Source organism: Pezoporus flaviventris, unplaced genomic scaffold, assembly GCF_033815535.1.
Source record: "Pezoporus flaviventris isolate CSIRO_AGI_PZ_B2104156 unplaced genomic scaffold, CSIRO_AGI_Pfla_v1 ptg000093l, whole genome shotgun sequence".
Lineage (NCBI taxonomy): Eukaryota > Metazoa > Chordata > Aves > Psittaciformes > Psittacidae > Pezoporus > Pezoporus flaviventris.
The window spans coordinates 1752063-1779339 of NW_026892641.1; the positions used below are offsets into that span (position 1 = coordinate 1752063).

General features: G+C 46.7%; 1 protein-coding gene and 1 long non-coding RNA gene across 3 annotated transcripts; one reads left to right on the plus strand and one right to left on the minus strand.

Moving 5' to 3' along the window:
- Positions 1 to 171: 171 nt before the first annotated feature.
- On the minus strand, positions 172 to 19893 carry TBCEL (tubulin folding cofactor E like). Of its 2 annotated transcripts, none has more exons than XM_061476089.1 (8): positions 19809 to 19893; positions 16152 to 16311; positions 14233 to 14372; positions 12401 to 12582; positions 11173 to 11429; positions 8871 to 8997; positions 8407 to 8523; positions 172 to 4294 (listed from the first exon to the last, which is right to left on the minus strand). In XM_061476089.1, the coding sequence occupies exons 2-8, from the start codon at positions 16282 to 16284 to the stop codon at positions 3976 to 3978; spliced, it is 1275 nt and encodes a 424-aa protein (XP_061332073.1). In that variant the 5' UTR covers positions 16285 to 16311; positions 19809 to 19893; the 3' UTR covers positions 172 to 3975. The 2 variants fall into 2 exon arrangements, with proteins under 2 accessions (XP_061332073.1, XP_061332071.1); XM_061476087.1 differs by lacking the exon at positions 19809 to 19893 and adding an exon at positions 16453 to 18277.
- A 2317-nt stretch (positions 19894 to 22210) lies between these two features.
- Positions 22211 to 23027, plus strand: LOC133280984 (uncharacterized). Its single transcript, XR_009747330.1, has 2 exons — positions 22211 to 22275; positions 22315 to 23027. It is a non-coding gene; the product is annotated as an uncharacterized LOC133280984 (long non-coding RNA).
- Positions 23028 to 27277: the final 4250 nt, after the last annotated feature.

Below are 27277 nucleotides of genomic sequence, written 5' to 3' on the forward strand. Positions count from 1 at the left end.
CAACAAGCACATACCACACAATGAGGTGGCTCTGCCCGAGCTCCTCGGGCAGACAGGAGGCAGGAACAGTCAGCAGGACAAAGAAATCTCAGCAGCTTTCAGCCTGCCAAAGGTGTGTGTTAAACATAGAGGTGAGACGGAGGGAACACAAAAGTGCAAAACTTGGGACACTTTGTTTTGTGTAAAAACTTACATAAGTTTATTGAACTGATCCAAACCAATTACCTATTTGGCCTGAATTCCACTGCTAAGTCTGCGAGCAAACCAAAGGCAAACTGTGGGAGCAGGAAGTATATCCCCTGTGAGAGAAACCAGAGTAAAAAACAAGCTGGACTTAAGAGTTCTTCCTTTTTCTTTAAAATTACATATGGATGCATCATTAATAGGGAGCAAGAATAGACCTTCACATTGAAATTACAGCTCAAGTTTCCAGTAACTGCAGAAAAGCAATCACAGAGGCAAAGGCCCGAGATGGCTAAAGCCCTTCGAACGCTGCTCTGGGGAAGGCGTCTCTCTACCGCCTACAGAAGTGCCACATTCAAATGAGGGAGGCACAGCTGCCAGGAATACATATTTCAGCCTCTGGGCTGCTTTCAGCACCTCGTTTGCATTTTCAACTCCATACACGAACAGAACCTACAGAATCTCATTTACAAGCAAGAACAGCAACCGACGGAGGCAGAGCCGCCAAGTCGCCTTCATCAGATTACAGACCCGAGGAGGCGAGGGCAAACCAAGAGCCTATCCCCAGAAGCAACGAGCACCATTAGGCTCAGTTCCTCTGAGCCACCACGGGCCACACAATTATCTGCCACCGGAATGTGCGCAACTCCCAGTAATGGGGGTTACAAATCCCAGCGAGGAAGCAGAGGACAGTCGTCACGCCATGCATATTCATCACATCGCCGGTTAAGCGATCTGCATGAAACATCTGGTCAAAACATGGATAGTCAATAGGAATGTATCCAAAAAACACAACAGCACAGCATCTCATCTCAACACAAGGAGCCGTGCGACACTTTGGTATATAGCTGTCACCTAATTCCTTCCGAAGCAGGTGCTTTGCCCACCGCTATGCATGAACCAGCACAAACAACAAAACAGTTCTCGACAAAAGTAGCCCTCGGATAGAAGGAAACAAAAGCTAGAGAAGCCTGCAAATCTATTGTGTAATATAGATCCAGGGACCTCTTCCTAAAGCAGGGATACGCCAACACCACCAGGTCACAGCCCCTCAGGACATCGCACTGATTTAAATCAAGCCTCCTGCTAGCTCAGGACCCTCACAGATTCTTGGCACCCATCCTCAGCCCTAAATCTCCTCTCTCGCTCAGAGGCCTCCCTCTCTCCCACTGACACTGTCCCCTCTTTAGTGGTTACATGGCACACATACAAGACCTTTGCCCAGAAGGCATTACAAAAGGAAAGCAAGCCGACCTGGGGTATTTTGCCACATCAGCTGCATGCCATTTGGCCCTACTTTTCGAAGTCAACCATCTGGACACATAAACTGTCCCTGGATTTGGACACGACTCTTTGTCTGTGGGAAGCAAACCAGGATCGTTGGTTTCCAGCCCACAAGTGCTCTGCTAGCCACACAGAATGTGAACTGCTTCAGAACATCATCCCAAAACAACCTTCCCCTAACAAAGCAACAAGGCAGTGGTATTCATACTATGACTTACTGACCTGAACAAACCAGGGGAGCAGGTTTGGGTGCTAGCACCAAACCCCTGTCAGCTCCATGGCACTTGTCACCTTGTATACCTGTAGGTGTTCTCCTTTCCACCTTCCTCTCCCCACCGGGTCCACCGTAAATAAAAGCATGATGTACTGACTTTTCCAAGGTGGCACAGTGACAGCACTGTTCCCTCCACAGACTGGCTAAACTGTGGGTGAACAAAAGTCAAAGCACATACTTGGCACTTCTTTAACATCCCATTCCACTCTTTAATGGTGTTTACTTCCTTTTCTGAAACCGAGACATTTAATTGTGTTGAGGATGTTGGTCAACAGTACAGCATCTCATTAATACCAGTTACAATGCCATAAACATACCCATATAGGTAATTACTGCTCTATAGAACTAGGCCAGAGACACTTTTGCATCCTCATCGGTAGCTTACCTCTGACATTGCAGCGACTGAGAGATAACCTACTTAAACTGGAGGTCAAGGGGAGAAATAGGCTTCTAATATTAAACAACCATATCTTCATAAAACTTTGCTTTATAACAAAATATCTTATTAAACACAACTTTTCCTATGCCTATGTATGTATATATCATACAGAAGTGTTGGCTTAAGAGTTCTGCTATAAGGCAGCAAATGCCTTTCACTGCCCAAATGGAAAATACATCTTCAGTAAAGCTCTAGCTTATAAAAGCATCATCTTATGTTACACTGCCACCATCTCCCTGCTCTTTTGTTTTATGGGTACCACAGCTCCGCAGGTACGTGCCGCAGCCTCTACGCTACTAATGATGAGTCTTGCTCCATTTCCTATTGCTCATCTCAACAGGGCCAGGTAAATGACATTTTTGGCAGGGAGATGAGGCACAAATTAGTAACTTGTCTTAAATCCTCCCATTTTTAATCATTCCTCTGGACGCAGAACTACTCCGCTCTGGCTGGTCCCCACATCCCCGACCTGAAGACTATGAGATAATACTTGTTCCCCTCCCCATCCTACCCCACCCTACGATCTAGGTAAAATATGAAGAGAAATACACAACTCCAAGAATATAAAAGGAGCTTGGTGATATGGACAAAAGCATTATGGGAAAGAAAGTGCACATGGGGAGAAGGGAGTGTTTCAACATTCAGGTCAGAAGTTCACATGTAACTAGAGCCCTCACTGCACAGCTTCAAAAACTTGCATGTAGCTGTTTATGAGGAGGCCATCTAAAAGGTCTTCAACTTGTCAAGGGGGCAGAGGAACAAGGGGCATAAGAGAGATAAAGGAAGGAGGATCTCATTACACAATAAAGGGAATCTGCTCTGCAGTAGAAAATGGAGACTAATTTAAGCAGCAGCCTGCGATGCCTACGAGGTGCGTGTAGGGGGGAAGCCAACAGAGAGAGTGAAAACCTGCTTTACAATAAAGTTTTGCTACTCATCTTCTAGAAACTGATCTGAGCCAACACATTCTCCTAGTTCAGACCCTTAGCTGGGACCCCGCAGCTAGGAACCCCTGGGGGGAAAGTGCTAGGTTTCATTTCTGGTGCAACAGCAACAAACACAAACTTCAACTTTCCCCTAACTCTCTCCCAGGAGAGAAATCAATACTTCTTTTTTTCCCCACCAAAAAAATCAGGACAGTATGGATATAAAGCCTGCATTTTGAAAATAAATTGTTTCTTTCTAATAAGGGTCGCTTTCTTTCCCCCATTTCGTGCACTCATCTAACCCAAACCAGTGGAATTAAGTGGATGCACTAAGTACCTGAGCTCTGAATCAAGCGGAATACTGTTTTAGATCTTGTCACTGAACTCGAGCGTAACAAAAGGTTGAGACAGCACCTAGCTGCAAACAAATACTTGAGCAAGCTCGAGCCACAGTTGGATAGCTAGGCCATAGGGTGCTCTGGTGGAGCCCAAACCCTAACAATTTAGACAGAGAAGACAACAGGTCAAATTCTGCACCGAGCTGTCGTCTCCCTTATGGACCCTAGCACCCTTTAGCTTGAAGAAGTGACCATTCATGCCAAATCACGAGTATACCGGAGCATCAAAGGAAACATCAAGGTATTGCACACACTGAAACACACGCACTGAAGTCAACTGTCACCTCAAGGTCACCTGCAGTGGATGGCAGGCATGGTTTTCAGATCAGGGCACGTCCTCCGGGCTAAGAAATCACCTGCTAAAGAAACACAACCAAACCTCAACCAACCAACCGAAACAAAAACCTTGCCAAAACTCCTTAATGCATGTGTGTGGGTGTGGGGGGGCATGTGTGTGCACCCGAAAAGAGGCTATTTCATTCTGGGCTCCACGTAAATTTTATCTCCATCCCGAATGCCGTAGGAATGCAGTGCTCGCGAGCTGTATTTCATCTCCTCGGGACCAAAGGGAGCTTCCTGGTCCAAGTAGAAGAGCAGCATGTTGCTTGTTGACAACTGCACGACAGTTTTTAAGTGCTTCTTCAATTCTGCCACAGTCTGATCCAGACGGATGGACATCTCTTCCACCTTATCCTGGAAGTGAATCTCCACCTTCACGCTGCTCTGGGGCCGAAGATCCACCACTGCCAAGGGCTCCAGCTTCCCATACTTCGTGACCAGCTCGTGATACCTGTAAAATTAAACGTGTCCAGAGTTACAGCAGAGCTGCTCATAGTGTTTCACAAGTCAGTTTCTGTTTCACATTATGATTCTACCGCACTTGAGCTGCCACTTGATGCAAGGATGCTATTAGGTTGCAAAGCATAAGCAAACATTGGCAAGGAGAGTACAGTGACTGGATGACAAGAGGGTGAGCACAGGTCCCAGGGTGTGATTCATGTGAAGCCTGGAACTCTGATGGAGCTAAAACCAGAACCCAGACAGCAACGAGCTGTCCCCATCCTCCATAGCTGGCTCTTCTGAAACATCTTGCAGTTTAACTGGCACTTCAGTCAAGATGGGAAGGATGGATGAGGCTCTTATGTGTAAAGAATACTGCTGAGGTAGCATTCAAATTGCATGGAGCTTCTCTCCATACAAGGCTCCTTTTCCCTAAAACAACAGGGGAATTTTCCTAGCAGAGCCACACACTGCACCATCACTTTCTCTTTGGAGCCTTCAACTGTCCCTCACAAGGCCCATCCTCGGGAGCCATCTCCTGCAATGGAAAGCCCATCTCACCCTCCCACTCCCTTCAGCAGGTATCACTCCAAGTCTGCAACTCCCCTGCCTGGCTGGGAAAGAGGCGAAACGACCACACAAAACACAATGTGACTGAAATGACAAAGACCAAGAGCTGCTGGGAATGGTAACGTTTCAGAGGCCCTCCACTATGTGCTGTACAGAAAGCTCTTTTTGTTCCCAATACGAGCCCGAGCTGAATGCGATCGGTGCTGTGTCACGGCCCCTGTTGAGAGATGATGGGACCTGGCAGGCTGGGTGACCCCAGGGAGTCCTGCTCAGGACAGGAATGCTCCTGAAGAACAGCAGACCCTCTGTCTGCAGGGGAATGAGGTAAGGGCCACAACACACTAGGATTTCCCCAGTCTCACAGACAAAACGAGCTTTCACTAAGGCACAGCATCCAAAGGCAGGCTGGAGCCCTGCTCTCACACTCACCTGCAGAACGATAGGATCAGGCCTATTTCCTTGGAAAAACCATTAGTGCTCAAAGGAGACGGCACACTCCCCATATTTTACCCACTGGGCTACTGCCTGCAGTAAGAACAAGTGCTAGCCAACGTGTCGCCAGCAGAGAGGAGATCTTTGCAGCACAGTTTCCAACACCTCTGGAAGGATGTGGTCAGGAGAGGAATAGAGAGCAAACCTGCTCTTTGCTGCCCGCAGACCATTTTGGGATATCCCTTCAGCTCTCATCATCTCCACATGCTGCAACCCTTCTTATGTGCCAACTAGAAGCAGTTCATGCCTGGGGAAACTGCAGTGAACAGGGCTGATGGTGGGAAGAGTATGAAGAGGGGGGCAGATTTCAAGCCTGCTGAGAGAGAGAAGCACCAGGAGTGGGCTAAGATTACCCGAATGCATGCTGTAAGTATGCAGAGGGTCAGGCAATGCTGTCTTACATTTTCTCATGTTGAGGAAATGCAGAACAAGGTTTGAAGCCTGCTCCTTGTATACTAGCTGCAGCCTGCAAATAAAGTTTAGCCTGAATGACTGGCTTCCCTCAAATCAGTAAGAACGAAGGCACTCTCCTCATATGGTTCTTTTGTACCCCAATAACAGGCACCCTGGAGACTTTCATAATCACCCCTTGCAGCCTGGCAGGCGCTGGCTGCCAGAGCAGAGGATGCTGAAGAACTGAGCCCGGCTAAAAGTGTCTCTGATACTCTGCAGATAAACAGCAGACCAGGCAAGCGGAGGACTCATTAAAAACCCACAGACACAAAGACGTCAATCAAGAAGACAGCCAATATTGGACTGTAGGCTCAGCACTGCTTTCTAACCCACAACATCCAGGCAGAGATTACTCTTTCCATTTCCCTGCTTTCTGATCCCTTTGAGCTGCAGCCCATGAAGACATGCAATGCAAGCAGAGGGGTTTGCTGTGTGCTCTTCACTTATCACATGCTGCACCTCGACAGTCTTGCGGGGGGCTGCTTACACTCGTGAGGTTTCCATGCCCAAGCGTGTCTTCTTCCTCTGCTTGAGGCAGCACTGCAATGCAGATGCCATACCCCAGCAAGAACATGCATGTGTCCTGACTAGACTCTAATTATGAATCACCTTCAGAGAAACCACACCAGATTTGGAAGCAAATAAGATGAAGCTTTAGCAACAAATACACACGGAATCACTGCAGAGAATGCCAGCTTTCCCTTCCTACAAGGGCTGCTGCACACAGGTCCAGGAACTGAAAACCAGCCCTCAGCACTAGGGACACTCTCAGCCATCTGCAGCCTTGTTAGAAAATAGCTTGTAGTGGCACACAACTCCTCCAGAACAGAACAACCCTCTTTAGTAGCTGCTTAAGTCCCTTGGAAATGCTTCACAGATGAAGGGATTCAGACAAAGAACCCATTGAGCAAGAAAAGGGCAGTAACAGTGTTTAAAGGTTAAGAAATCAAAGGAGGAGGTAATTCTCCTGTACCTTAGTGAAATAGCATAAAGCTAGCATGCTGGTTATACCCAGCTTTTTTGGATGGGATGAGATACCAGTTACTTCTTACATGAGCTCCTGTCTGGAAACTGACCCTAGCTGCATTTGGTACTATATGCACACAGCCTGCTCCCAAAGTCCACATCCTAACAGTAGCATCAAGTTGTATCCCACTGTATCCTTCTAAACAACTGGACATACAAAAAACTTGTCACCACAATACCCAGAGACACAAGGAAAAGAAACAGAGTCTGACATCAACTCATTTAGTCATCCTCTTATGCACAAGCCCTGGCAAGCTCAGTACTGCACACACATTCCACCAGGATCAAAGGGCTACTCATACCTTAGTGTCCCTCTCAGTATGCAGCTGAATACATCGTTATTCTCCCCTTCTAGAGCCACAAACACAGGGAACAAAACAGTTTTGGTAGAAATAAAATGTTACGGAAAATAATCCATTTTGGGAGCAGCACCATGAGCTCACGGTCCCCAGCTCCCCATCCTCTCCCCTGCATCCTCCGCCTCTGCTGCAATTCCTGCCAATATTTCTTTCCATTTTTCTGCTTCAAGGACTTTTAAAATTACAAGCAGGGCTTGTCCTCAGAAAAAGGCACAAGAGGGATCACCAGCTGTCTTGCTTCCCTGACTACATTAGTACCCTTCGCCTCTGAACTGACCCCAGGATGCCTTTAACAAACACAGTAATTGCTGGACCTATTAGTAGTCACATGAAATGCCATGCCCTCATTCCCCATTCCAGCCTTTCCTTGCCCTTACTGTATCGCTAAGGCACATACACAGAAAGGAGACAGTTTACTTAGGAGGAAACACCAACCAGATTCCATTTGCACCTTTCTTACCCGTACCAGGCCATACCTTTGACCTTCTCTGCCTCAGTTTCTCCCTTCCTCTGTCTGGAAACACATACACACTCTTGTCCTACCCTCTTTCCATAAAGAGAGGGCTCCGAAGCTTTGCTGTCTGTAAAGCACATGGGGGTTCCAGGGCAAAAGGCATGCCAATGCAGTGGCTTGATGTTCCGTGATCCTTCCTCAGCCCATTAAGAAGCAGTAAGTAGATGCTGGCACAGAGAAGATACCAACTGAACAGCATCTGTCAAAGTTCATTAGTTTACCAAGATAAACGGATCATTGGGCATACTTTTTTGGCACAGAAAACCCATCAGATTTGTGATTTGTGGGCCTGAAAGTGAGGGGACAGCATCCCATCCACCAGTCACATTCCACACACCAGATGGTCAAGAGAATTAGACGCCCTGGCCTGGCACCAGAGAACACGTTTGTACTGGCTTGTGGGGACTCCCAAACACAGGTGGATTATGAAGCTAGCCATCAGGGAGGCCAGGAAGCAATGAACATCATGAATTGAACAGTCATGTGGTTTAATGGCACTTGACATGGACACTCTAAGACTAAACCTGACTCAGAAGTGATTCTACAAGTCATCAGACAATATTCTAATATAACAACATTAACTAAAACAGATTGAGGAAGGCAAGACATGGAACAGCTAGCCTGATATAACACAATCCGTTCTGTCACCTTTCCTTTTGCCTTGCTGCCCTTCTGCCCCTGCTCTCCATTCCATGACAAAGAGCATACCTGAACGGGACTTCCTCCTCTGGGAATTCCATGTAATACCGGATGAAGAATCGCTCCGAGTCCTCTCGCTCCCCATCGGCAACGATGCTTCCGTTGAGCTTGACGATAGACGGCAACCTGCATGCAGACACCAAGAAATACAGTCAGCAAGAAGAGAAACCCACAGGGTGACTGACAAGACAGTCACCGCCACATTCAAACCAAAGTATTTTCATCTCACGTGTGCATCATGTGCACAGGTACGTATCAGGCTCAAAATTCGATGAAAAGCAGAGAAATCAGGCTCAACATTGCCACTACTCCCATTTTCCAACACAACAATAAAGAAACCAAAGCTCACATCTTCTTGAGTGGTGAATTCGCACCAAACCCTGTCTCCTAACAGCCTCTTCCTCCAATTACCCACTCCCAGCCATTCATTGCCATGTAACTCTTCTGCTGAGCACAATGAACAAGGAACAGACCTGGCTATTAGCAGCTTCCTGCGCTCCTCAGTGGTGTAGGACTGCAGCAAAGGGATTCCTAGCAATTTCACTTCCTCGAGCTTGGGAAAAGAATTTAACTTGTCAATGTCTTCCCAGCAATGCAGACCTGCTCAGAAGAAAAGACTTGCTTAAACAAACACAGATAATACGTCGTGTATCCAAGATAACAAGACTATACATGACAGGCGAGCATCAGATCCTGTTTCTGGGAGAAGTCAGCCTTTTGATCACGATGTACTGCAAAAAGTCTCTTTCATTTGCTACAAGACAAAGCAGTTTAAATTCACTCATGATGGTTTGCATGTCTAGGAGGATGATCTCCACAGCTGATTAGGGAGCTCAGTTTTTTATGGACTCTTTGGCCTCACTGCTGACGACTGACTAGCATCAGTTATGACGGCTGCATCTATAGAGATGCTGCCTTAAGTAGTATTAAAGTTATCAGGACTTTGGCCATTCTAGACATCACTAAATAGCTATTAAATAGCTTTAGCTCGCACACATGACCACCTTGGGTCCCATTTCCACTCCTGACCCAAGGGTAAAACAGTCCCAGAAGCCATCCAGCCATTTAATGAAAAAGACTTTAACTCAATTTCAGCCCCCTGAAGACCTGACATCTGGGATAACAAAGCAGGCAGAGAGTGTAAAATAAAATAGGATTGAGCAGCAATACAGCCCTCATTATGTGCTGACATCAACACTTCTCATCTTCTCTTCCCCTTGCTGTGACTGCAGAAACATCTTCTGCGATGCTTTTCTGATGACTGCTCCAAAAGCTTACACTGGCAATGTGAGTTAGGAGACTGGTTTCTCTGAACAACACCCAACAGCTTCACCCACACAGTACAGAAAATGAGAAAAAAAACAGAAATAGTACTGGTTTAAATAAAATCAGGGGTCTCATTTGAGTCTCAGTTCAGAAGAAGGGGCTCTTTTGAGAGCAGAAAGAAAACTCCTAAGCATCACGGCAGGCAGGCAGAGTTTCCGTTCCCCATAGCACTCAAAACACATCTGCCAAGTGTTTAACATGCTCCTTGGGATTTCTGTTTGACTTCCAGCTCCCAAAACATCAAAATGCAATATAGAGTCCAGAGTTCTTGAATATCTGGCATCAAAATTGCAAAACTACTTACCACAGGAGCACTCGCTACACCGTGAGACAGTGCTTTCGAATCCAGCTTAACAGGCTTTTCTTCCTCTAGTTAGCTTTAAGCTTTTATTATAAGGATTCCTTGATGCTCACATTGCAGAGCATGTTAATAAATCACCTTCTACCTTGGCTAACACTTAACTATCACTTGCACAGCACATAAAGCTGTAAAGAACAGAAGATTATGATGCATTAAGTACTCCTGCAGAAGAACTTCTGGCATCTCACAAACACATCAGAGCCCTCACGAGCTGCCCTGCAGCTCCTGCTCCCCGAGCATGGGGTGCTCTTCCTGATATGCCAAATGCTGCTTCTCTTTCTGGAGCGTTGGCTGAAAATTCTCTGGGGCTGAAATGTAAAAGCAGCCTCAAGCATAACTTGTGAGCTTCTAATAACTGAGCACACATGACAGACAGCCCTCACATGCCACATACCTACACATACACTCATTTTCACTCAGAATAAAAGAGGGATTAAAGGCAAATGGGATTCTTCCATCCCCTCCACAGCCAGACATTTATCCTTCTCCAGCCAGAAGCATCTGAGGCTGGGATAGGAAACAGAGGGGAAACTACTAATGTAAAAAACCTGTGGAAGCTCCTTTTGAGTAGCTGCAGGTCCATGCTCCTCTGACTCATCCTTTAGACAACGACTAACCTCAAAAAGCAGCAGGTGAAGCCCACAGAGATGGGCAAGTTGATTTCTTGCCCATTTTCCTCTCCTAATGCTCCCTTCTTCAGGTCAGGACACTTGAGTGCATCTGCTTGCATAGCCCTGCATTAGCACCATTAGAAAACTGGATGTGCCAGGCCTGTTGGGACTACATTTATCAACAGCTTTTCGATTCTGCAGAGAAGCCAGGACAGACTGCTCAAAGGTCACTGGGCATTTCCAGCTCTGCTACAGCAACAGAACTATCCCAATGGTTTAGACTCTTGCTCAGCACTTCTGCCTTCACCTGTCCAGGAAGCAATGCTGACTGCAGGCTACTTAGTGCTAACGCAGCCTGAGAAGCAAGCACCTCAAGGCTGATGTTTCAAAGAGCACAAAGCAAGTGTGGGTTTTCACCTTCTCGAGAGGAGAGGCTCAATGCAGAGAACAAAAAGCATACTGCTTCCAGGCTCTCACCTGACTTGTGCAAATTGATGGATCGCAGGTTGGGGAACAGCCTTGCTAGGGAATCCTCTGACTCTTCAATGGTTGTGAGGTTGTTGTTAGCCAGGATAAGCGTGTCCAGTGATGGAAACATAATTCCCAGTTTTCGAATTTCAGTCCAGTCTTGAAGATTGTTATCAGTTATGTGGAGTAATTTGAGAGACTGACAGCAAACTGGAGAACAAGACACTGTTTCATAGTCATTAAGGCACAGAAAGAGCTCCTCCAAGCTGCACAGGGGAAGAAAGATCAGATCGCCATCTCAGCATACATTGAGATCTCAGGTACAGGGACACGCGCATGCGCTTTTAACATGACTTTCTACAACAGCTCTTATGTGATTTGAGAAGCTGGTGTAGAGAAGAGATTTGAGCATTCTGAATGGAGCATTTCAACTCCATCTCTGCTTCCATTTGTAAGCTTCCTCCACAGATGAAAAACACCTCCAAGTGTTCCCCTAGCCCCCAGTATTAATCGTGTAACAGATTGCTCTGGGTGGTGTCCCACATGTGTGCCCAACAAGCCCCCAACCCAGCCCCAGTGGTGGTTGGTAACTGCTCTCAATGCTCACAACTTATAGAGGTGTCTTTACATGACACTGATGATGCTTTTTTCCCCGACATCACTGGTTTTGTCAAATATCCCCATTAAAGAATAAACAGGTCCCACTAGGTTTTCAGCCAACTAAACTAGCTCTCCTAATCCCAAGGAAGTGAGCATTGGCCATGCAGGTTATACCATTATCATCATCTCTGCTCACAAAGCCACACAAAGAGGGATCCCTTATCAAATCGAAGCCACTGAGGACATCTGCAGAAGCAGAATGCCTTCGCCAAGGTGGACTGTGGCCAAGCCACAGAAATCAACACTTTTGCCCAGAAAATCATGATGAAATATTACTTGACAAGCAGCCAGACCCTCAGACTTGCATCTCATTCAAAAGCTATTAGCACACGTATGCATCGCACCATTCATTCTGCAGTGACTCAGAGGAAAGCACGTCACCTCCTGCATTGTTGGGGTCATTATCCGTCCCTCGTATGCAGATTTGGATGAGAAGCCCAAGGCTTTGCAACACCACTGATGCGCTTTTAAGACAATGTGAACTATTTACTTGGCCAGTTCCCCTCTCATCCCTCACCATGTGATTTGACCTGCATACAGCAAGCACCCCTTTCTATGCCCCACTTGCCATGCTTACTCTGGTAATTCCTGCAGGATTGTGTGGACTGTCTCCCAGGAAGCTTTGCTGTTGTTGAGCACAAGTTTGCGAACCCCAGCGAAAGAGCCAGCACACCTTCGCTCTAAAACGGACAAACTGAGAGGGTTGGAACTCAAGTTTAGAAACTCCAAGTGGGGAACGTTGGACACAATTTTACTGACCTAAGTGGGGAGGGAAAAAGAGAGAGAAAGAAAAGTGTATCAGGCAGTGATCTAACCTCATGCATTAACACCCTATCCCCTAAAAGGGGGGCCTTCGGAATCACCACGAGCCAAAGAAATTATACTGGGGGGGGGGGGGAAACAATGCTTCTGGATAACTACCCCCTATAAATCATACTCCTGCTATTCACTGATCTAGATCGATTGGTTAATTGCTCATTCACCTCAACAGTTCATTTAATTACACTCTCCAAGCAGCCTGATAAGAGAAAGCCTGTCTCTTGCGGGAGGTCGTAAAAACCTCAACACCAAGATTAAGCAGCAGCACGCTCCAGGAGCCAGCATACTGTACCTCTCTTTTAGCAGGAAGGGAATGGGCACATCTCTTGGGTTTATGGCCAACACTGATCACTTGCTCGGGTTTATGCTGCTCCACACTAGCCACAGACATCACAATTTTGCCCAACTTAAAAGCCAGAAGCTCACTGCACACATACAATGGATTCCTTACTCAATTCCATTACTCTGAAAACAGCAGCTTTCTTACATTCAATCCCAGTGTTGGATGGGAAGAGATGGGGCAGACCATGACATACACAGGGCCCAGCTGCTAGCAAAGGGCAGCTGTATCATGCAGCAGTTGAAATCAAGTGTGGAATGCATGATGCTGGAGACAGTCTCCCTCAGAATAAGACAAGCCAGGAGACAATCCCAGTTCATAGCAGATACACCCTCAGTACAAAACCATCTTCCCTGGCTCTAATCTCAACAGACAAGCCTAACATTTCTCTCCTACTCGCTGAGCTAACACCTTCTAGGCTAACATGGAAATAACAGGAACAGGGAAACCCATCCCGATTCTGGCTTTGTGACCCCCACGCCAGAGCTGGGACATTTCTGCAAACACTGAGCTAACAACTATTTAAAGATAAGAGTTTGATGCAACAGAAACACATAAACATGCTTATGTTGCAGCTCCTGTTCTTTTCCATATATTTCCAACAATAAACACTAACATAAAAGCAGAGCATAAGCCAGTGAGGAAATGTTAACAACTGAACACATTGCAATTGGTTTACTCATATTACATTGCATTTAGCTAGCATAAATGCACCCAAGCACTTCAGAGGATTTTACATTGCATTTAGCATTAATCAATGAGTCCTCAGAAATATCTTTTGAGGTAAAAGTTATTAAAACCTGTTTTGCAGATAGGGAAACAAAAGAGGAGAGAGAATAAATACAGAATTGGTAACAAAGCTGGGAATCAGCTGCCATCACTTGGACCTCTCAGTTCTTGCTCTGTTAAAAACTGCACTGTTCATTAACCTCTTGATGTTAGAAATGGCAGTTCAAGTGCTTTGCAGGATAAATATATATAAATATATACATATTTGTCATGCCCAGGCCAAGATCGTAAGTCATGAGGTAAATGGATTGAAGTGCCCAAATGGATTAAATTCATCATGTGTATTGCTCAGTTGTTGTCAGAGTAAATAAGCATCAGCTTCAAAGATGAGAAAGAAGTCACAAAAAATGGAAATCTCTCTCATTTAAATGAATAAAGCACTCTTCTAAGCTGCAATGCGTTTGCAGTCATGGCAATAGCCATCAAAGTTACTCAGAAAGATGCACATGTAGCCATTTTACCTCATGCCAGTCTTCCAGTTTATTGTCAGAAAGATCTAGCTCAGACACATGAGCACAGAAGGCAGCGATTTCATTCTCATCCCCTGCACAGGTTATGCCACAGCTGTTCAGTACCAGCACGCTCGGAAGGTTGAGGCGATCTGAAACAGGGAAAAAGAAACGATGCCCTCTGGTCAGCCTTGCGTTGCTTACTTACAGAAGGTAACAACAAGCACAAACATGACACCGAGCAACAGAAAAACTCTATCAGTAATTCCCCCATTTACACATATTGAGGGATCTCGGGATAAACATGGATTTTATAACAAGTGACCAACAACAATCAAGAAGTCTTCTCTTGCCTAAACAGGAAGTACCACTCGGTATCAGTGCTCTTCAGTTACCACATGTATTTCTGTTCACACGGCAGCAAGGATGGGGCAGTCTTTCATAGTTTGCAGTATGTCTCATATCAGCTCTTGCCAGAACTTCTGCTCTTCCCCAGGCATCTGCTACTGCAGATAGGATGCAGGACTAGGTGGACTGTTAGTTGCACAGTCAGACTCCCTTATGCTCTGGTACTTAGCCCACTTGTGGTTACTAACAGCAAAGATGTACTTTAACATTTCCATTCTAAGCTTTCCCTTTCCAACAATGTAAAACGTTCAGCATTCTTACAGCCTGCAAAAAGCTCATGTCTTTACTCTGCCTTTTAAATTCCTGTTTTGCTCTAGTCCCTGCTCAGGCAGGTAAAAGTTCTCCCAGCTATTTCACAGACAACGACTTGGATCTCAATGACAACCTCATTCGGTAAGGCCAAACCATGACAAAGTTACAAGCTATAGATTTGTAACAGGAAACCATTGCAACACAAGAAATGCACATTTAGTCAAGGCAAGCCATCAGTCTTACACTCTTCTGCATACAGTAGAGCTCTCCCACCTCTGTTGAGTATCTAAATCTAACAGCAAGCTTTTTCCTGAAAAGATGGCTCTTTTTCTCTCTCCTTAATACTTGATAGTTACACAACTAGAAAGCAATTCTAGCAGCAGACAATTATCTGGTGTGATCAGAGTTTACAAGTTTCTGGCAAGCTTGTTTATTAGCATCCAGCTTCTTTAAAGGGTAGTGTTGTACTTGGGGAATTAGTTATGATACGCTTGTAAGTCGCATCTCAATCGCATTTTAGACTTAAAAACATGCCCTTTTCCCAGCATCTAAATAGCTCAGTAAAGTGGGTGCTCACACACCAGAGAGAGGGCACTGACTGAATAGTCCATCAGGCCCATTTCCTGTTCATGCTAATTTTGAGCAACACGCTGTTCGGTTTATCCTCAGCTGAACTCAGGCCCTTTTTTTTCTCCTCTGTCACACTCAGTAACTGTGAACTTCATCCAGCTGACTTCCATGGCTCTTTTCCCCTTTGGGGCTGGTTATGATACAAATTGACTTGACGGGATTTAAACCACACTTACCAGTCAAGATGGGTAAGAGGTTACACAAAGAAGAGGCAGTTCCACTAGCACATGGCACCGACCTCAAATTCAGATCAAGTGTTATGTATTTGTTAAGCCATCTCTGCAAAATAGCCACAGTTGCAGCCAATAATGAAAGAGCTGGAGAAAATTAACTCCAGGGACTGCTGAATCCTCAAAAGTCAGCCTGTATAAGGCCTTATTTCTATCTTCCATTGACAGATTCTGACTCTGTTATGCTGTAGGGAAACTTACTTTTTCCAGCAACCAGTTCAGCCCCTAGATCAACTTTCTTTGTTAGACCGCAGTTTCTCAGCTCTTCACTAAGGAACACATTATAATACCCCATGATGTTTCTTTTTCTGGTTAATTCAGGGCAATTCTTTCAACATAAGAATGGCCAAGAAACTGATCCCACCCAGAACCCACAGATGCTCGGCAAGACCAGAAGCCTGGTTCACCTACCTTTCATAGGTGAACCCTGTGGAGTTGCTGGGACATGCACCCCCATACCAGGTCCACGACGATATGGGAAGTTCTCAGGGCTGTATTTCTCACAAAGAACTTGCATGAAACTCCTTCCACTGGGCTGGTCCATGCTCCCTTCTTGGACTTCTGGTTAGCACTGAAAAAACAGAGCACACAACCAGTCAGCAACCAATAATAATCTCCAGTACTGGTCCCTGAGAACACAGATCACAAAGTGTCTCGATGGGTTACGTCTAATAGGTCCTATTTCCAATTCAAAATTACAGTCAAATATTACCTGAGATGAAACCAAAACCAAGCAGAGGGTCCAAGCTACACAAATGTGCTTTCAATCATATCACAACAGGCTAAGTATGAGACCTCCTTGTCCCACATGCTCTTACAGGACAATTGCCAATGTGCCCCAGGCTGCAAAACATGATTTCTGTACCTGCCAAGAGGGCTGTGTGATACTCACAGATATCTTCAAGCACATTTCCAGGGCAGCAAGAAGGGGAAAGAGCAAGAAGCTGTTTCTGGGTAAAAGACTGCTCAAATAAGTGTTTTCACCCTTGTCTTTAACTCAGGACTTTCTGTCAGGATCAGCTTTTTGAATGGGGGAAAAAAAGAAAGGCAAAAAGGATCCACACTTCTCTAACTGCCCATAAAGAAACACTCTGCAAAGCAGGTTATGGTTTGCTTTTGTAATATCAGTACAACGGTGTAAAGAGCTTGGAGCCTAACGCTCTGATAGCAAGACTTCCATCAGCTGGCTCACTGGGTGTCATGGAACTACTTGAGTTTGATGGTAAGCTTACTCAGGGCTCTCACCCTCCTCGACAGCAGCGGCCCATTCAAAGCAAGCTTTGGCCTCATAAGAAGCATCATCATTTCTTCTCTGACACTGGCAATGAACTACAGCCCTCCCATCCTGCTTGCAAACCTGTTCTGATTAGAGCGCAACTGCTGTGTCACGAAACACTCTCGAGCACGTATGAGCACATCATTTGGCCAGTCCAAAAAGCCAGTTTTGCCAATTCAATTTTGCAGCTGCTTAATGTATCTGGAAGATAAACGTGCCCTTCATATCTGTGTCTGTCACAGAACAGCACAGGAAAAAGGACTCACCACACTGCAGGCTGCCCGGAAAGATACTGAGTGTCAGCTGGAAGTATATTTGGCACAAAGACACCGTGATGGTCGGCGTTCTGCTGTACCCTAGGTGGAACTAAGCTTATCTGTCCTACTTTCCTGCACATAGGCTGACCTTGACATTGTATAGTTGTCTGGATAATGAAGGAATTTAGCTTGATACATGCACCAAGAGAACCACATTGCTCCCAGGTTTCACACAGGCTGTGTAGTCCGAAGCAGTGCCTGCTACCAGCCATGGACACGGAGCAGAGATCCACATTCACGGGTTCTAATACAAGGCATGGATTCAACTGCAGGTTTCCTACAGGGTACCATTAGTCATGGAGCAGCATTTTTACTAAGAACTGCATCATTACATTTCCAGTATAGCAGCAAAACCCAGCTCACAAAGATACATATGTTATGCACATAAACCTGCACCTCCAGGTGGAAATCCTTACTTCTGAGTTCCTGTTGGGGCCACATGCATGTTGAAAGTGATGTTGCTAACCAACACTGCATTAAAGTTTGTGCCTGCTGCCATAAACTTTCCTTTAGCTTTATTACAGGAAAGGAGAGAGAGAAAATCCTGAGCAGAAGGGATTTAACTGAGGTTCAGGTTCCCTTTGCTGAGAATCGGCTGCTTAACAAACTGCTTCTTCATAAACAGACTAAGGTACTTCTGTCACAAAGGACTTCACTATAACAGGAAGCAAGCTGACTGAAGCCTGTTGTAATTGTTATATTATATAACAAGTTCACATGTCACAAATAGGGACTTAAAGGATTGGTCTTACTTAAAATACCCCAACAAAACAAACACACCTTTTGCAGCCCTCAACAACTTGGCTGATGTGTATCTCAAACTGAACCTCCTGTCACTAGATTATCTAGAATCAAGAAGGAAATCAAAGTTTGCATTAGGAACAAGGCATTTAGTTTCCTGCTACACCATTCTGCATGCTACAGGAACAATTTGCATTGACAGCCAAGGCTTTAGGCTGAAAGGCCTCATTCCAGAAGCAGGTCTGGAGCTCAGTGCTGCAGGACACACTGATACTGCTCCCTGAATGCACATTCACACATCCTGGTCTGGAAATTCTGGAACTCCCCATGCTTAAAGCTGTCTGTCCTTCACATTGCTTTTTTATCACCTCCATTCCCCTTTATCTGCTGAGCAAACATCAGCTGGAATCCCAAATGAGAAAATCACCTTAACATAACAAAAGAGGCAAAAAGCTGTGTTTTCAGCTACACTATGAGGGCAACCCAGAACTGAGAAAAAACATCCCTAATGCCATTTACATTCACCAGCTTTGAATCACAAACATTTTCTTTCTCAAGCTATACTTTTGCATGCCAAGGCCATTGCCGGATGCCAAAGATGTCAGGGAGCGGACAGCCACCTTTCCCACTTCCCTTCTCCTCCCCTTTCACATTCACTATAATCATCTGTCATGCACGTGGCTCCTCTGAATCACTACGATTGCTCGAGAGCAAGGACTAACAACATGCAAAGCAAGGATGACACATTTCAAGTGCACGTTGCCTGCACAAGGGCAGGGTGCTTTGCAAGGTGCCCATTTCCGAGTGCTTTTCTGCCGATGGCACAAGGCACAGCTCACGCCCTGCCATAACTCTGGGGTTTCTGAATGACAAATGTATGCTCCAAAAGATGCACTCAAGTCTTTGGAAGGTGTCAACGAGTCGTCTTTGTTGTCTATATTTAAATGCTCTGCCAGAAGGCTGTGGCTCCAGTGACACACAGCATGGCATGTGTCTACAGAGAGCACGAGCCTGACTCAAGATCCAAGGCAGTGAAGTGACAAGAGAACACCAGAAATGACATGAAAAACGTTTCTATCCCCATGCTATAAGCCTATGAGGAGAACAAGAGACCCTCCAGGAGAACTGCATCACTAATGCCATTCTAATGAAGCCCAGTGCCACTCGAATGCCTGCAGAGCAGGTCCTAACCAGCCACACACCGAACACACTTTGACATGTTTGGATACACGGAAAGCAAAGCGTAAGGAATAGATGCGACAGGACAAACATCTGTCTACGAGAAGCTGCTGTGTCCTTCTCCTGCGACACGATTCAGGCTTATTATACATGAAGCGATCTTGACAGCCAGAGATGAACAGCATCAGGGTAGACACGCTGACCCTGCCTCTGACAGGATGCTACCAGCACTCCCCTTGGGGGCTGCTGCAAAAACAAACTCCACCGCACAAGTGTGCAGCCCCCCTTGCCGGCCCCTGCCCTGTGCTGTGGGGCCCCACGGTGTGGGGCAGCCCCGGGGCCCCATTCCCCGAACGCTCGAGAGCCCCTGGGCCGGCCCGGCCGCCTCCAACACGGAGGTTGAACTGCCCCGACCCCCCTCAGACCCCCCGGGCAGGTCGGATGCGGGTGTCCGCGGGTGGCAGTGGCCTCCCCCGCCGGGGCAGCGCGGCAGGAGCCCGGTGACACCGGTGACAGCCCCGTTCCCCCCCCCCCGGCACCCCCGGCCCCGCTCACCCAGGCCCGGCGGCCGCGTCCCGCATCGACCCGGAAGCAGCTCGGCGGCAGCCAAATATCACGTGACTGAGCGCGGTCACATGGACAGGGGGCCGACCGGCGGAGGCGTCCCGGTTGCTATGGAGACGGAGACTCCATAGGGGCAACAACATCTGACGTCACCTAACCGCATCGTGACGTCAGGCAGGGATGCAGGAGGGTGACGACATGATGCCCGCACCCCCTATGGCTCCCAGCCCACCCAGTGCCCCATCACCACCCGCACGGCTGCACACTGGTACCCGAAGGATGCACAGGGGTAAATGATGCTAGCTCCCAATGTGATGACGGCCTGTGAGCATCCTTCTTAAGGCAGAGCTCGTTATTTATCTGCCCTATGCCCTCTGCGGTGGCACCTTTCCTGCAGTGGCTGGTCACGACTTTAGGAGGAGGGAGGATACCACGACCTCAGGAGGATAAATCATGCAGGGAATAAGGACCAATCTGCCTAGCAACAAGCCTGCCGGGTTCACCATCCCCATCCTTACATTAGAAGCATCAGAAACTGCCCAAAACGTGGCCTCTCCTTCCTGCAGTTTGGAGGAGAGCTGCATCAGTCATGGATGAATAGCTGCAGCACATCTGCACGCTCTCCCCAGCCTGTAACATCATCGGGACAACCTCATCCTGTTACTTACACACCCTGATTTATGCACAACCCATCCAGGCAGCAGCATACAATGGCAGCATTGTGGGTGCTACCCAGAAAAGTGCTCAGCACCAGCTCCATGGTGTGTATGTGAGAGACTGGTTTAGCTCCTGCTCTGCCATGCTGCCTCCCTTTGCACTGACTCACGCGCACAGATTTACAGCCAGGAGTCAGACAGCTCATGCTAGGTCAAGGAGGCAATTCTTCTGTGAACCCCACAGCTACAGCAGCAAAAAACCTCCATCCCATGAAGCAAAGCAAGCCTCAGGCAGACCACATTAGCCCCAGCTGCAAAGTTAAAAGCTGCATTAGGCTTAAAAGTGCCCCAATGTTACCACCCCTAAAATTCAGCAACTCTGTCTCCTATTCCTGCTTCTCCTTGGTGCTGGGACTTGGTTCACTCACAGTATATGTCTTCAAGACACTGGTAGGGAAAGTCTGAATTCCCAACATCGCCTGATGCAGGATTATGAAAGATTCACATTGCTGCTGCGCACCCCAGGGCAAACTCCACCATTGCCACTATGGGAAAGGGGTCAGGGTTTTCAGGTGGCACAGTCCAAATCACACCCACTCTCTCCTTGTAATTCTGCTGTGCGGCACCATATCATCCCCAGACTCCTTGCAGCAGAGCACTGGCAGCCCAAGCTGTCAAGTGCTGAAATATATGCATGGCTTTCACAGGCCTGACTTCCCTTAAGCAGAGAGAAAAACACTTTGGTGTTCTTTCTTATTACCCTGTTGACACAACATTGGTTTTATTTTGCTCCTATGCGGGCCAGCACAGATGAACACTGCCTTGCTAATGCTCCATAAAACCCCATCCACCTGCATGCTCTGAATGGCTTATTTGATTCTTTTAATACATTCCGGAGAGAGCTTTGTCTCCATTTGGTTTTCCTTCCCCCACTACTTCTCGTATCTGTTTCAGTGAGATAAAGAACTCCATCGCATTCAGAGGCTACACTCTTTTACTAACAATCCTCATGTTTTTTGCACAGCTTACGTATGCTATTCAGTTGCTAGAAGGCAGACAGAGCATACTTTAGCTGGTAACTGGCACCAGCAGGCTACGTTCTGGTTTGAAATACATTTCAATTGCTGCTTTCTATAGTTACAGATCAACTGGATAGAAGAGATGTCCGTGTTAACCTCCGTTGGGTCAGTGCTGCAAGTGTGAGAAAGTGACCGGTGTATCCCCTGGCCTGCTTTAAAGACCATTCCAGCAGGGACTGGACAAGCCAGGAATTGTTAACACAATATAGTCTTTCACCTCTAGGGGCCAGTTTGAATTCAGCCCAAGCTAGGGCTGATTGAATGTGCTTATCATCTGTTGGCTGTCTCATTGTCCAAGTGAACTAAGTCTGATGGGTCTCAAACTACATCCCCCCCCCCCCCCCCCCCCCCCAGCAGACAGGTATCCACTTGCTGAAGCTTTTTCTACCATTGGCCATCGTGGGTGACCCTTCCTTGGCAGACTCCACTCTTTCCCACCACCACCTCCCCCCAGGACTCAAGAGGCCACGGGAACCAGTTCCCTCTTTACTTGCTTCCTCCCTGTCTGGCTGTGCAGGAGATGCCAAAGGTGGTGTTCAGCAGTGCTGGAGCTGGTTCACACCCATGGAACCGGTGCCACTTAAGAAGCATTCACCCCATGGTGGGTGGCAGAGCACCCCAAATCCAAATCCATTGTTTTCAGGCTTTTAGAGAAGTAAAAAACATCCTCAATATCTGAAAAAGTCCCATCATAATCCTTCCCTCATCACTCATGCTTCTAATGTACCACGTCACCCGCTCTCAAGGGGGGGCACCTACCAGGGTCCAAGCAGCTTCATGGGTTCCTACATACTGAGGGCAGCAGGGAACCACTGTTAACATCCAGAACACAAGCCACAGACTCCCCTGATTTCATTCCCATCTGATCTGGAGCAGCTCTTTCAGGCACAACAATATGCAGGCACCCTTGAAAAATTACCTGAGACGGAGAATCAAACACAGGCCATGCAAAATCAGTTCGTTTCTCACTACCTTAATGAGGGAAAATAAATAACGATAATAAAAAGGCAGGATTCTAATCGGAATGGGGCACCTAAACCCAATTACTTCCTAACCCACACTAATAGCGTTCGACAGGTCTTGCTGTGCCCAGGGAAGCAGCATCACGTCACACATGGGGACGCAAACCCACTGAGATCACAGAATTCCTCCGGGGTGTACATGGTGATAATGGCAGCGGCAGAGGAAGGAGCATCTGCTGCTTATCTGTATAATTTTCCCTATATTTAGGTTTTAGGGGGAGGAGGAGGGAGAGGACTTGAAACATACGCAATTTTCTACTTCTTTTCTGTAGCTTTTTGATCCTTTCGCTTCTGGGTTTGGCAACTGCAACTTTCTTCATCCTTGGAGATTATTCTTCCATTCCTCAAAGAGACTTCAATTTCCTCACAAATCTCTTTTCCTTTCACTTAATTTAAACATTTATGGCCAATTTCATGATTTAATAATGAGAAATAAAATTGGAGATTTACTAAGTGTCGAGAGAAGACCTTTCATTTCATCTGGGGATTAAGAAGGGAGTTAAAGGTGTGAATCCTGTTAGCCATGCTGGCCTAACTTAAGCTCCAGCGTGCTAAAGAGCCCAATCCTGAGAGATACTGAGCGCTCTCTGCTCCCACTGAAGCCCTGTGGACTCAGAGCACGTTGCGGATTTGGGCCCCTTAAGACACAATGATGGTGCATAAATCTATGGCAGTGCTGTCTCATTGACGCTTTGCTAATAACTTTAAAGCCTGACATTCATTTTGCACTAGCGCCAGCAGATCAACTCCGAGCAGCTTCTCACCACACCATTAATTTAAGGTAACAATTCACCAAGATCTTTGGTTCCACATAAGCGCTTCCCAAATAATTTCTTCAGTGTCTTGTCAATTATCTGAGACTAATGCACCTTGAAGTTACCTTTTAGAGCAAACGTTACTCCATGGCCATAACTCTAAATTATTATCAGTAGCCAAAAAGGATAGGAACGATGCAGCTTTCAACTTGAGAACTTCAGGCTGCACGTTCAAACGCAGAAGGGAAATCAGTACATTGGTGCAGCCTGAAGACCTGCTGGATTTCCATAATTTGGCAATTGCTAGGCATGTCCATAGGACCAAATGGACCTTGAGCCTTTTATTCATTTGATTTCATTTTCTGGATGACTACTATTAGATAAAGGCAGCTTTCTCAGGTACCGCTGCAATGGCACTGGCCATCAAATTATGGCTGCAAATCAAATCTCACACACTCAGGGCTAGGCTCAGCTGGCTGCTGTCTCGTCCTCTCCATCGTGACGTGGATTCTCTCCCATCTCACACGTTGGGAAGTGCAGCACCATGGCAGGCTACTCCCTGACCCAGCCTGAGCAGCAAGAAGGACAAACCTGGGCATTGGTTATGCCCACCGCCCTTCTCCATTTGACTCTGGGTCTGTCCCATCTGCTGCACCATTCAGGGCACATCTCATTTTGGACCATGATTTCCATTCTGTCAGACAAAAAGGACACCAGCAGACAGAAATGAATCCAGACATGAGAATGGCTATGTCTTCCTCTGCCAAATGCTCTGGATTCATAACTAGTTGCTATGATCAGACAGAAGTGCCACTGCTGTCTGACTTTGGAATGGGACTTTGGCTGGGAGAACAGGACAAAACAGAGTGAGAAATGTCTCTTCCCGTCTTGTGTGTGCAACAGCTCCATTACAGGTCTGGATCTCACTCGGAGAATGATGATGCCTGAGCATGGAGGCTGCCAGCATTCATAATAATTAACTATTAATGCTAGCAAACACTTGGCAAATCTCCACCTGTTTTCATCCAGAGCTCTCAGAGCCCTTTGCAAACATGAACAGATTAAACTTTGCCAGACCCCCTCGAGTCCTACCCATTAATCCAAAGAATTTCCTCCGCTTCTATTCTCTGACAGGGTATTTAGTAAACATGGTGAGGCTGGGAAGCACTCAGCTCATCCCCATTTTACAATGCTCAGGGTGGTAAAGTGACATTCCTAAGCGCTGCCGGTGCAGCAGTAATGGGCAGCTGTGGCCTCCCACTCTGCAGGCAGCACCTCAAACCCTGCACCATCCTTCCTCCACTTGGCATGTCTTCATCCCTATCTCACTGTCAAGACAGAGCAAGCAGGAAAGGGATGCAGGCTAAGCCCAAAGCCTGACGTGGATCAGCAAGCTGGTAGAGCGATAACTCTACTGCTGTTCTTGCTGCCGGGATGCAACTACCGTCACAGACAGAAGTAACTGTGAGCAGAGTGGCCCAGCCAGAGCATAGCATCCTCTACGAGACCATCTCCCACTGTGCTTGCTATGGCTTGGTGGCACTTTTGCCACCCAGTTTTGCCATCCTTGCTACTGCTTTCTGACAGCTCTTTGTGGCCATGAACTGGTCCAAAAGTAAACTGAAAGAAAAGGGGCTTCATTCCAGCATAATGATGCTCACTTGAAACATAATGTGCACATTGGGGAGTTATAATGAAACAGCTTGGTCATCGTCACTAATTGTGTCTGCTAAACCAGCAGGCTTCCTCCACAAAGACACTCACCTTACAAACCTCTGTTTTTATGTTTGAAGTCTAGCTTCAAAAGGGAATACCCATCCATTTGACCCAGCCACATGGCCAGCAGGGTGCTGGGGCTATTTGAAACAGCCAGCAAACCAACATTCCTCACAGAAGAGAGCAACGTGGCCCACAGGACCTCAGAGCGCAGACACTTGGTATCCTCCTAATGTCTGGCTCCCTACCACGTCATGACCTCCATTTCAGCTGTCTAAGGGCTAAAGATATCGTGTCGGATCAATGGCTTGGGAATAAAACCAGAGGCTGTGTGTTCACCTCCTTGTCCCAGTTTAGTTCAGCAAGCAATAATCAGAGCGTTCTCTACAGCTAACACGCCAGGGTATTTACTATAGACTCTGGAAGAACAATCAGGTTTAGGTAGGCAGCTCAGACATCTTAGTGCTCACCTGGGAATAAGAGGTCTTTTTTCTTTTCCTCCCCTAGCTCTTTCTCCTCAGCTGCATTCACTGTTGGCTTCAAAATAAACAGCTTTAAATCTGAGCTCAGCAAGAGCTAAGCCTGAAAAGCCACAAGATGATATTCATGAGCATTTCCTGGGAGTTCAGGCAAAAGCCAAGCCAGGACCTTTTTGCTGAGCCTGAGCAGCATGAGGAGCAGTATTTGGAGGATGAACAGAGAAAGGTGTTTGGAAGGCAGAAACAGAGGGAAACACCAAAGAGAACAGGTTTCAAAATGCATGGGTCTCACCCATACTGCTCTAAATTGCCTTCTCCTCGCCAAGGTCAGTGAAATTCCCCCTTACCTCAGTTAACACTTTGTCCCAAACAAAGCAGCAAGTCCTCTCTGCTCTCCATGCTGCTCACCAATTGGGATTTCTAGCAGCGCCTTTGGACCAGCTCCAGAGCAGGCATAGCCCAGCACAGCTCCTTATTGGAGATAGGGATGCGATCCCATGGGATTCCTAACCAGCCATAAGAAGAACCTTTGTCTGCCTGGAGCAGCCCTTCTCACTGCATTTACACTCCAACAGATATTTTCTCTCCATTGTACCCTAAGGTCAATCCCTGAGACACCAAAACCACAAGCACCACAATAAATACAACAGAAAGGATTACTCTGTCCAAATTGACTAAAGCACAAAAAATACTGTTCCAAAACAGCCTAAGTCAAGAAACAAGAAATGTTAGGTCTTTCTGCTGTAATAGACCCCCATTTATCACACTGAGAAGGGTACTTTTTAAAGGCAAATGGCCAACTAGCCCCTTTGATACATGGAGATGCTTCAAGATAGGTATGACATAGAAACCCTAGGCAGAAGCTATGTACTGGCTAATCTGACAGTTATCTCCTTTACAGCCAACTACTGTCATTTCAGCCTCTGCAAACTGCCAGCTACATTGATAACTGCAGAGCTAAACAGCAGAGGAGAAAGTCTTTGTTAATTAAGCCAGCTCCCTTCATTTTCTTACTGATCTGGCCTCAGCAGAGCTTTCGGAGATCTGCTGTTGTGTGGCCCTTTGTGCTGGCGATGAACTGCAGCACACCCCCCCTTAAGGCATCTGCACATTGGTGGCAAGGCAGGCGATCCTCATCTGCTGGCTGGAATGCTTTCTGGGATGAAATGTTGCAGTCCTGCCACAAATCAGCCTATTAACTCGGCTGGAGCACAGCAGATTCCCCCTTGGAGGGGAAAAAACCCCTCCCTGAAGGATGCATAAACCTGCCCATTGTCCGATCCAGCTGATAACAAGGCTATTTTCCCAGTGTGGTATCAACTTCCAGAGGAGCCTATTTATACTGAATTCATCAGTGCTACTTTGTACCCAGAAGAGTTCAGCTCTGTGTTTTCAATCAGTTAGTGGCCATCAAACTCCTAATGGGGTTTCTGGAACTGTGGGTGCTTTATCCTCTGTTCAGCAGGCGTTTCAGGATGCTGAGCTGTTGCTCTAACTCCGTTCAAGCTGCAGCTCCTCATTTTTAGGCATATATATATATATATGTATGCATGTATGTATACCCTCATGGTTAGCTATTGAGCAAGGAGGGACAAAGCTCAGCACACTTGCAAGTGTCAAGTGTGAGCCCAGACTGACTTTTTACCATTTCTGATGGCACTTTGCAGTTCCTTTTGCAGGTCACTGGCCTGATTCTGCCTCCACTTACGCCTCTAAGCCATTGGGCTCTTTCATTTGGGTTGGAGAGGTGCCT